Source organism: Nomascus leucogenys, chromosome 22a, assembly GCF_006542625.1.
Source record: "Nomascus leucogenys isolate Asia chromosome 22a, Asia_NLE_v1, whole genome shotgun sequence".
In the NCBI taxonomy this organism is placed as follows: Eukaryota; Metazoa; Chordata; class Mammalia; order Primates; family Hylobatidae; genus Nomascus; species Nomascus leucogenys.
Genome location: NC_044402.1, coordinates 52,734,682 through 52,745,425, shown reverse-complemented (window position 1 = coordinate 52,745,425; position 10,744 = coordinate 52,734,682). Strand labels below are relative to the sequence as shown.

The window sequence follows — 10,744 nt, the reverse complement described above, 5'->3', positions numbered from 1 at the left end:
GGAATGTTGAAGCTTGAGGGGATCAAAGGGATCTGAAGCTGGGTGGGGTCCGCCCTTACACAGCTGGGCTTTGTGTGTGCGTGTGGGTGGGTGGGTGGCGGTATTGTTGATTCTACACTCAAACAGATCCACGCCAGGGCTGTTTAGGAGGGTGACTTTGAGAGACATGAAAGCACTGAGGGGGAAAGACAGAGAAAACAAAGACAGAGAAGCTGAGAGAGCCAGGGAGCAGCTTGAGACATGGGGAGGGAGGGAGAGGAGTAGGAGGGAAGGCGACAGACACAACTCAGGAGCAGGAGAGGAAGCTGAGTTACAGAGAAAACACGCTGAGAGAGCAGAGGAGACCCTCCAGGCAAGGGCAGACTCCTTGCAGGGGCAGGCTGGGGGCCCCCCGCTGCCTGCTGGGTCAGGCTGGTGAATTTGGTCACAGTTCCGCCCCCCAGATTCACTCCCTAGGTGTGTTTGTTTACTGGTTCCTCCCTGTCTTGCTCAAATGCTCCAACTCTACAAATCCCGGGATCTTGGGGTGCAGATCACCTCTCCCAGATTCCTGAGCCTGTGTCTGGCCATGGGCACCTCTGGCATCTTCCTCTGCGTCCTGTTCCTCTGTGGGGCACTGGGTAAGGGTGGGTTGGGGAACTTTCAGTGGTCAGGGCTGGGGGCGGGGACAAGGGCATGTGGAGGAACCTGAGGGCTGGGGAGGAGAGGGGTGTGGGTGCTGGAAGAGGCCAAGAAGAGAGCTGGGGGAGTGGGGGACTTCAGGGAGACCAGCCACTGGGAAGGCCAGCCTGATGAGGTGGGAAAGGAAGAGTTTCCTTTCAAGGCATTTGAGAATAACTGCCTCCTCCTTGCTGCATCTTTGACCCGCCCCTGTCTCCCCTATCCCCTATTTCACCTCTTGCTTCTGTGCCCTTTGGTCAATGTCAATTTCTATTTTCCTATCTGTCTCTGGTGCCATTTACTTAACTTTTTCACTGACCCCCTCCACTTCCCTGCTGCTGGGTCTGGCTTTTTGTCTCACTCTTTTTATGTTGGTCTCTGATTCTCGTGGCTTCTGTTCACGTCTGCGCATCTCTCAATCCCTGTACCCCTCTTGCCTCCATCTCTGTTTCTTTTCCTGCATCGTCTCCCTTTTTTTTTTTTTTTTTTTGTGACAGAGTCTCATTCTGTCACCCAGGCTGGGATGCAGTGGCACGATCTCGGCTCACTGCAACCTCAGCCACCCAGATTCAAGAGATTCTCCTGCCTCAGCCTCCCAAGTAGCTGGAACTAGAGGCACGTGCCACCACGCCCGGCTAATTTTTTGTATTTTTAGTAGAGACAGGGTTTCACCGTGTTAGCCAGGATGGTCTCAATCTTCTGACCTCATGATCAGCCTGCCTCAGCCTCCCAAAGTGCTGGGATTACAGGGGTGAGCCACTGCGCCCGGCTATTTTTTCTACTTCTGTTGGCTTTCCTCCCTTGTTCCACAGCTTTCCTCTCTCTGTTTCGTGTGTCACCTCTTTCTGTGATCCCTCTCCAGATCTGGCCTCTGCCTGCCCCACAGGGAGGGTTTGCCTCTCCTGCTCTCCTAATCTCTGCTGCCTCAACAGGTCTCACCATGTCCCCTGCTCAGGGAAGGCTCCGCTGCTACACCTGCAGCTTCGCCAAACCCTGCTACCCTGTTCCCACCGAGTGTCGGGACTATGAAGCTTGCGGCATCAGTATTGGCACCTCAGGTAGGACTCTGGTCCAGTGGCCCTTCTCCAGGTGGCTCCCTACCTCCATCCATCCGGCCTTTCCTGTGGCCCCCGCCTCAGCATGCCTCCTTCATCCCACAGACCAGAGTGAGATCACTGAGCGAAAAAGCTGCCTCCCAAGGGCCCAGTGCCCTCTGCCGGGCTATGCCACCTACTGGCTGCACTCCTACACTCTGCGGCACCCCCGCTGCGAGCAAGACCTGTGCAACACGGCCACTTCCCCACAGCAGCTCACCAGCCTCCTCGCCTCCCTGCCCCTCCTCGTGGCCAGCTTCACTGGGAGAGGACACCTCCTCCACTAGCTTCCGTGGATCTGCAGCCCCCAATCCAGGATCCCCCGCCATCACCGCGACCCTGGAAACACCTGCACAGACACTTTGAGACATGCCCAAGAACCTAACTTTGTACAGAGACCCCAGATCTCTCAGCAGACCCCTCACAAGGCCTGGGGAGGCACTGCCCAGCGTCCAGCCTCATAAAGAACACCTATTCTGTGTCTTTTGTCTTTTCTAGATGCCCATTGCTGATGCCCCGTGTCAGCCCAGGTCACTGGCAAGGCAGGCATTTTAATGACGCTGTGGATCTCAGGCAAGGGGATCAAAGGAGCATCAGGTATGGTAAGGAGGAGAGTCTTGCTAGGAAAGACTAATGTGGTAGGTCGGGAACTGAGGATGGAGGGCTTGGGGGACTATGAAGAGTACCTTTAATAAAAGGTCTATCTAGGAGTCCAGTAATACTGCAGATACTGCAGTGTGTGTGTGTATGTGTGTTTGTGCTCTAAGAGCAAACTATAGCTGCTTGGTGGGTTGGGCTGGAGCTGGAACCTGGACCACGGCACTCCCCTCATTCTCCATCTGTGTCATTTGTGTCCTTTTTCTTGCCAATGGCTTAGTTTAAGCCCCTGCAGCCTGAAGGCTTTAGGTGAGACTTCTGAGAACGCTTTTCTCCAGTAAGGCCCAAGCTTGAGCAGAGACACAAAAGGGCACCCAGTGGAGCTGCTTGTGAGGGTGTGGCTGGAGCTCAGCTCATTTCTGCCTGAGACTAGGGAATGGCCAAGTTGGGAGCATCGATACCCTCCCTCGCTTCACCAGCCCAGACTGGCCCATGGTTCACACACATCCCAGCATGGCTCTGGCCCAATAAATAACACACCCCCACTGGGCCTGCCAGCCTGAGTAGACACTCCCTCTACTCTGCCCCCGGGAAATAGGGTGTGACCCCAGGGCAGCAGGAAGGAAGTGCCAGAGTGGCGATAGCTGCTCACATGCTCTGAATGCCCCGGTAGAGCGCCATAGGGAAGAGTGAGTGCCTAGGATAAGGAAGGATAAGGAGGGGCCCCGGGTGGGAGCCGAGCACAGGCATCTCTATCCTGACTCAGTTCCCTCCCCTTGCATGTGAGGAAGTCTGGGGTTGATTAAATATGCCTGTTCCCTCTCTTCTTTGTGAGGATGAGACATGGGGTAGTGGGGGTCTGGCTTAATTTAGAGATGGGTTGAGGCTTTCCATTTTCTCTGTCCCTCCATCCTCCCACTTTGTGCTTCTATTTTTCTCTCTCTGTCCATCTCTTTCCACTTTCTCTGACTTGAGTCTCTTCCCCTCTCTCTCTTCCCCAGTTTTCCCCATTTGTCCTTCAGCTCCACTGCAATGGATTCCCCACCATTGCTCAGGTCTCCAGATTCCTGTCTCCTCCCTGCGCACACCCATCCTCCTTGCCCCCACCAGCAACCTCAGGCTCCCCTCAACCCCACAGTACTATGGGCTCAGGGCTATCCCTCCACTGCTGCTGCAAGACAGGAGACCAAACCTTTTTGTAGGTTACATCACAGAATAATGCTCCTCCTTTCCTTCAGTCCCCCACCCCTCCCCATACACAGCTTGGTAGCTGCTGGAGGCCAGCTGGACGGTGAAGTCGAACTCTCAGTCCCGCCTCCCTTGCTAAGGTTGTCGAGGAATCTTCCAGGTGCTGGATGGCCAGCGAGACAGCAGGTCACACTTCCCAGTAGATGTCACCAAAATCACCTGGTCTTGTGGGTAGGTGGGCTGTGGGGTTTTCCAGAGAGACAGATTAAGGATACCTCTACTTTTCATGTCCTCAGGAACGAGGGCCCATCCCCAACCCAACCCGTGTTTCCTCTCCATCCCCAGTCCCCTCCAGCATTTAAGCCTCTGTTCTCTAGCTGTTCCTCACCCAAGACGGGCCAAATGGATGTTCTCATAGACCTGGATTTCGGGTTTGAACTGAGGAATTGAGGCATCTGGGGAGAAGGAGCCTTCAGGGATACAGAAGAGAAGTCAGCAGACAACTTAGAGCCGTGTTCCTCGCCCACTCCCCTAGAGGAGGTGGGGTACAGAGACAGGGTGCGAGCCTAGCCCTTTGCCTCCCACCCACGCGCCGTCTTCTTCCCCCAGGGAGGGAGGGACTCACCTCTGCCTGGAGCCCCATGGACCCTCTGCCTCCAGAGCACGATGCTGAGGGCCAGGATGACAACTCCCTGGCCCATTGTGAGCAGCAGCATCAGAATCCAAGGCATGTCCCAGCCCGTGGAAGGGGCACAGAGGGCAGGAGAAGCATCGATGGAGGCTGTAGTAAGGGCCAGACCAGAGGGATGGGAGGGAGGCAGTGAGGGGGCCTGTCCCTGTGCCCCAAAGAGAGGCTTCCCCTCCACAGTCTGGTGGGCTCTTCCAACAGAAGACTTTGTAAGCTTCCCTGCCTGCAATATCCTCCACCCTACTCTGCCCCTTTCCAGGCCTCTCACCCTGACCCATAAATAGAGAATGGCAGCCAGGCACAGTGGCTCACACCTGTAATCCCAGCACGTTAGGAGGCCAAGGCGAGCAGACCACTTGAGGTCAGGAGTTCAAGACCAGCCTGGTCAACATGATGAAACGTCATCTCTACTAAAAATATAAAAATTGAGGCCAGGCACAATGGTTCACACCTGTAATCCCAGCACTTTGGGAGGCCGAGGTGGGTGGATCATCTGAGGTCAGGAGGTCAAGACCAGCCTGACCAACATGGTGAAACCCCATCTCTACTAAAAACACAAAAAAGAGGCCGGGCGCTGTGGCTCACACCTGTAATCCCAGCACTTTGGGAGGCCAAGGCGGGCGGATCACGAGGTCAGGAGATTGAGACCATCTTGGCCAACATGGTGAAACCCCGGCTCTACTAAAAATACAAAAATTAGCTGGATGTGGTGGCATATGCCTGTAATCCTAGCTACTCAAGAGGCTGAGGCAGGAGAATCACTTGAACCAGGGAATTGCAGTGAGCCGGGATTGCGCCACTGCACTCCAGCCTGGCGACAGAGAGAGACTCCATCTCAAAAAAAAAAAAAAAAAAAAAAAAAACCACACACACAAAAGTTAGCTGGGTGTGGTGGCAGGTACCTGTAGTCCATCTATTCAGGAGGCTGAGATGGGAGAATAACTTGAACCCAGGAGGCAGAGGTTGCAGTGAGCCAAGATCATGCCACTGCATTCCAGCCTGGGCAACAGAGCAAGACTCCATCTCAAAAAAAAAAAAGGCCAGACGTGGTGGCTCACACCTGTAATCCTAACACTTTGGGAGACCGAGGCAGGCAGATCATGAGGTCAAGAGAACAAGGCCATCCTGGCCAACATGGTGAAACCCCGTCTCTACTAAAAATACAATTTTCTTTTTGAGATAGAGTTTCGCTCTTGTTGCCCAGGCTGGAGTGCAATGGCGTGATCTTGGCTCACTGCACCCTCCACCTCCCAGGTTCAAGTGATTCTCCTGCCTCAGCCTCCCGAGTAGCTGGGGTTACAGGCATGTGCCACCATACCCGGCTAATTTTGTATTTTTAGTAGAGACGGAATTTCTCCATGTTGGTCATGCTGGTCTCTAACTCCCAACCTCAAGTGATCCGCCTGCTTCGGCCTCCCAAAGTGCTGGGATTACAGGATTGAGCTACCACGCCTGGCCTAATTATAAAATAAAATAAAATAAAATAATAAAATAAAAATAAAATAAAATAAAATAAAATAAAATAAAAAATAAGCAATGCCCCCTGCTCACACATGGGCAACCAACTACAGAGCAGACCACCAGCCATAACCACACTTTCCCCTCACATCCTTTATAGTAATTCACCCTTTCTTTCAAGAAAAAATAGCAGGTGTGGTGGCTCATGCCTGTAACCCCAGCACTTTGGGAGACCAAGATAGGAGGATCATTTGAGGCCAGTAGTTTTGAGACCAGACTGGGCAACATAGCAAGACCCTGTCTCTACAAAAAATTTAAAGGTGCGGTGGCTCATGCCTATAATCCCAGCACTTTGGGAGACTGAGGCAGGCAGATCACTAGAGGTCAGGAGGTTGAGACCAGCCTGGCCAAAATGGTGAAATCTCATCTCTACTAAAAGTACAAAAAATTATCTGGGCATGGTGGCTGGCGCTTGTAATTCCAGCTACTTGGGAGGCTGAGGTGAAAGAACATCCCTTTCCGTCTCCTCCCTCAGTTTACCTGCCAGGCTAAAGCTGACCCCTTTGTTGTGAGTCATGAGGCAGCGGATGATTCTTGGTCTTCGGCTCCTGGGCTCAGAAAGCCCCTCCCCAGGACACACTAAGAGCAGGGCAGCCTCATTGCCCCAGAAGGACTGAACACGGCCCCTCACGGGACCCTTCCCTTCCTGCCAGGTCACAGAGTCCATGCGTCTGCTGGGGACCACAGAGCACAGGAGGACATTGCAGGGGGATCCATCTGCAGCCCTTGCAGATAACTGGGATCCTGTGGGGGAGAGAGGGACCCCTCAGTTCTTCACCTGGACTTCCTGGCCCACAGTAGCCCCTGGTCTGCATGCCCCCACTCACCTTTGAGCACCAAGACATCGTACACTCTCCAGTTCTGGTAGTTGTGGCGCTGACCTAGCACAGCGCACCAGTACCGCCCAGCATCTTCCTCCTTGGATCTCTCCAGCCACAAAGAATAGTTCCCCAGCAGTCTGAGCCTGGATTCCCTTCCTGGTTTTCCAGGGTCTGGGGCTGGCCTGCCCACTTGGACTTGGGCTACCAGGGTGGTGAAGGAGCCTGCTGCAGGGCTGCGGAACCATGACAGGTGGTCGTCCCCATGTAGAGTAGGTGGTGAGGGACATGGCAGCTCCACTGCCTCCCCCAAGGCCACATAGATGGCCTGCATGTTGTCTGTGGGAAGAGGGTTGTATGAGGCCAGAGACCTCCATCAGATCAACAACCCACCATTTGATCTTCAACCCTGGCTTCCTCCCCTTCTGGGGTCCCCCCGCACGGGCCTGGCTGGTGACCACATTTCTCAAGTGACAGCTACAAAAATAAGACAGGTGGAGAGAAGAGGGTAAGGGCTTTCCTCCTCTCTCCCCGAGTCAGTGAGGGGGTCTGAGGGCAAGAGGGAAAAGGCTGAAAGTTGGCAAATGCCCACATCTCTTCTACTTATTTCTACTTTTCTGGAAGCATTTACTCATTCTTCTTACTTTATAAAGGAAACTGCATAACCTGGAACCTCGTTGCCTCTGGGTCTTCCCTAGCGTCAGAGGCAGGAGGAGGTCGGTTGGGGTAATTCTATCTTCTTGAGTCAGATGCCTTCGCCAGGCTCCTAGGAGAAAGAGCAGCAGTCCCTCCCCAACCTTGCAAATAGCTAAGGAATCCCTTACCTCTTGCCCCTTACCTGCAGCCTGGGGAGTTCCACATAGGAGCAGGAGGAGGAATAAGACTGCCATGGGGAGAGCCTGCCAAGTTCTCTTGCTCCAAGACCTGGTGTCTCCAGGGAGGAAGCAGAGTCCAGATAAAGGCCCACACTCGCTGGTCTGGGGTGACAAGGGCCTCTGGAGGGGATGGGAATGCTGGGGCGATAAAGCCCTGCAGCATGTCTACTAGGGAAAAAGTGACCACCACTTTTCTATCCTGGAGAGAAAAGGACCCAGCCCAAGCCACTCTGAAGATGACCTTTTTGCTCTTCTGATTCCACATCAGCTAAGGGGCTCAAATAAAGACTTTCCATGCAAAAAACCATGCAGAGAAGTGGTCCTGCCTGTCTAGCTCTTGTCAGTCTGGAAGTACATTCTGAGGTCTCTTTCACTCCTAAGAAAGGTCAGCCATGAGTTGGGTGGATCACTTGAGGTCAGGAGCTCGAGACCAGTGTGGCCAACATGGCGAAACCCCGTCTCTACAAAAAATACAAAAATTAGCCGGGCGTGGTGACATGTGCCTGTAATCCCAGCTACTTAGGAGGCTGAGAGGCACCAGAATCGCTTGAACCCGGGAGGCAGAGGTTGCAGTGAGCCGAGATCGTGCTACTGCACTCCAGCCTGGGAGACAGTGCGAGACTTCATCTCAAAAAAAAAAAAAAAAAAGAAAAGAAAAGAAATGTCAGCTATGAGTGAAGAAACTGAGTTTGAGTTTTCATGTTGGTCCTCCACAGAACCCAGCACAAGACTGTGTATCCAGTCAGTGTCCCGTAAATGATTTGGAATGACTTCCCCTGTGGTTATCTGGCATACCCCGGACCTCTCCTGAAACCCTGATGAGTGTATTAAATTATTACTCAAGGACAAGGCTAACGGGCTGATTCATCCTTCTGAATGGCAAAAACTCCTAAGGCAGATCTTCATGCAGTTATTATAGTTTTAATGTGTAATTTATTTATTTTTAAAATTATTTTGATGAAATATTCCATACATACCAAAAACTATATGAAGTACAACTATATAATGTATAAATGCTGGTATATTAACACAGTAGAACACTGGACAGCAATGAGAATGAACAAACCCAGTGATTTGCAACAAGGTTGAATCTCACAACATAATGAGAGTAAAAGAAGCCTGGCCAGGCATGGTGGCTCATGTCTACAATCCTAACACTTTTGGAGGCCAAGGTGGGAGGGTCGATTGAAGCCAGAAGTTTGAGGTTGGGCTACAGAGCAAGACCCCAACTCTGAAAATAAAGGCCAGACGCTGTGGCTCACGCCTGTAATCCCAGCACTTTGGGAGGCTGAGGCAGGCGGATCACGAGGTCAAGAGATCGAGACTATCCTGGCCAACATGGTGAAACCCTGTCTCTACTTAAAATACAAAAATTAGCTGGGTATAGTGGCAGATGCCTGTAGTCCCAGCTACTCAGGAGGCTGAGGCAGGAGAATCGCTTGAACTCAGGAGGCAGAGGCTGCGGTGAGCAGAGATCGTGCCACTATACTCCAGCCTGGCAACAGAGCGAGACTCTGTCTCAAAAAAAAAAAAATAATAGCCGGGCGCGGTGGCTAACGCTTGTAATCCCAGCACTTTGGGAGGCCGAGGCGGGCGGATCACAAGGTCAGGAGATCGAGACCACGGTGAAACCCCGTCTCTACTAAAAAAAAAAAAATACAAAAAATTAGCCGGGCATGGTGGCGGGCGCCTGTAGTCCCAGCTACTCGGAGAGGCTGAGGCAGGAGAATGGCGTGAACCCGGGAGGCAGAGCTTGCAGTGAGCCAAGATCGCACCACTGCGATCAGATCAGATCAGAGCCGAGATCGCACCTGGGCGACAGAGTGAGACTCCGTCTCCAAAAAAAAAAAAAATAAATAAATAAATAAATAGAATATTCCAGGCCAGACTCCGTGGCTCATGCCTGTAATCCCACCACTTTGGGAGGCTGAGACAGGCGGATCACCTGAGGTAGGGAGTTCAAGACCAGCCTGACCAACATGGAGAAACCCATCTCTACTAAAAATAAAAAAATTAGCAGGGCATGGTGGCACATGCCTGTAATCCCAGCTACTTGGGAGGCGGAGGCAGGAGAATCGCTTGAACCCCAGAGGCAGAGGTTGTGGTGAGCCGAGATCGGGCCATTACACTCCAGCCTGGGCAATAAGAGCAAAACTCAGTCTCAAAAAAAAAAAAAAAGAAAGAAAAAGAAATAGAATATTCCAGGCCAGGCACAGTGGCTCACGCCTGTAATCTCAGCACTCTGTGAGGCCAAGCAGGAGGATCACTTGAGCCCAGGAGTTCGAGACCAGCCTGGGCAACATGGTGAGACCTCGTTAAATTAGCCGAGTGTGGTGGCGTGGGCCTGTAGTCCCAGCTACTCAGGAGGTTGAGGCGGAAGGATGGTTGAGCCCAGCAGGTGGAGGATCAGGGCAGTGAGCTGTGATTGTGCCACTGTGCTCCAGCCTGGGAGAAAGGGCTAGACCCTGTCTCAAGAAAAAAAAAAAAAAAAAAAGAAAGAGAAAAAGAATATTCTGTTTCAGTCAGAGATTCTCTATGCTGTGTAACCACAATTCTGAATTTTCTCTTTCTTCTCCACTTGCTTTATCATTAAATTTTATGTGTTTTTGAATCTAATATACTGGTATCACGTATACATTCTTCTGTGGCTTTCTATTTTCACTCAGCATCATGGTTTTAAGATTCAGTTCATGCATAAGAGTAATGATTCACTTATTTTCTTTTTACAAATATTCCACATATCTTACCGTGCTGAATTTTCATATCCAGCACCATGGTGTAGCTTTCCATTTATTGAAAAGCTTTTCGTTTACCTCTTTCTTTTTTTATTTTTTCAATTATTATTGTTATTATTTTGAGGCAGGGTCTGGCTCTGTCACCCAGACTGGAGTGCATGGAGCGATCTCGAACTCCCGGGCTCAAGCGACCCTCCCACCTTGGCCTCCCAAGTAGCTGGGACTACAGGTGCGCACCATCACACCCTGCTAGGTCTTTTTTTTTTTTTTTTCCCCTTGGTATTTTGTGTAGAGATGGGGTCTCACTATGTTGCCTGGGCTGGCTTGGAACTCCTGGGCGTAAGCAATCCTCTCTCAGCCACCCAGTGTTGGAATTACAGGCATGAGCCATGGCCTGGAACTTCTGGACGCAAGCAATCATCCCTCGGCCACCCAAGTGTTGGAATTACAGGCGTGAGCCACCGCGCTGGGCCAGTTTACCTTTATTTATTTATTTATTTAGAAACAGAGTCTTGCTCTGTCGCCAAGGCTGAAGTGCAGTGGGAAGATCTCGGCTCACTGCAACCTCTGC

General features: G+C 51.8%; 2 protein-coding genes across 2 annotated transcripts; one reads left to right on the top strand and one right to left on the bottom strand.

Annotated features, from left to right (window-relative positions):
• Positions 1–314: 314 nt before the first annotated feature.
• Positions 315–2,041, top strand: LOC100590211 (lymphocyte antigen 6G6e-like). Its single transcript, XM_003272112.2, has 3 exons — positions 315–620; positions 1,593–1,718; positions 1,821–2,041. The coding sequence occupies exons 1-3, from the start codon at positions 494–496 to the stop codon at positions 2,039–2,041; spliced, it is 474 nt and encodes a 157-aa protein (XP_003272160.2). The 5' UTR covers positions 315–493.
• Positions 2,042–3,668: 1,627 nt separating this feature from the next.
• On the bottom strand, positions 3,669–7,489 carry LY6G6F (lymphocyte antigen 6 family member G6F). The gene is made up of 6 exons (XM_003272111.2): positions 7,402–7,489; positions 6,573–6,902; positions 6,226–6,489; positions 4,165–4,320; positions 3,928–3,994; positions 3,669–3,779 (listed from the first exon to the last, which is right to left on the bottom strand). The coding sequence occupies exons 1-6, from the start codon at positions 7,451–7,453 to the stop codon at positions 3,755–3,757; spliced, it is 894 nt and encodes a 297-aa protein (XP_003272159.1). The 5' UTR covers positions 7,454–7,489; the 3' UTR covers positions 3,669–3,754.
• Positions 7,490–10,744: the final 3,255 nt, after the last annotated feature.

Coding starts and splice junctions, on each gene's coding strand:
- LOC100590211 (XM_003272112.2), top strand. CDS start 494: ATGCTCCAACTCTACAAATCCCGGGATCTTGGGGTGCAGATCACCTCT. Junction 621..1,592: donor GTTCCTCTGTGGGGCACTGG/GTAAGGGTGGGT, acceptor CTGCCTCAACAG/GTCTCACCATGTCCCCTGCT. Junction 1,719..1,820: donor CATCAGTATTGGCACCTCAG/GTAGGACTCTGG, acceptor TTCATCCCACAG/ACCAGAGTGAGATCACTGAG.
- LY6G6F (XM_003272111.2), bottom strand. CDS start 7,453: ATGGCAGTCTTATTCCTCCTCCTGCTCCTATGTGGAACTCCCCAGGCT. Junction 3,995..4,164: donor CCATGGGGCTCCAGGCAGAG/GTGAGTCCCTCC, acceptor CCTTCTCCCCAG/ATGCCTCAATTCCTCAGTTC. Junction 3,780..3,927: donor ATCCATTTGGCCCGTCTTGG/GTGAGGAACAGC, acceptor AAAACCCCACAG/CCCACCTACCCACAAGACCA.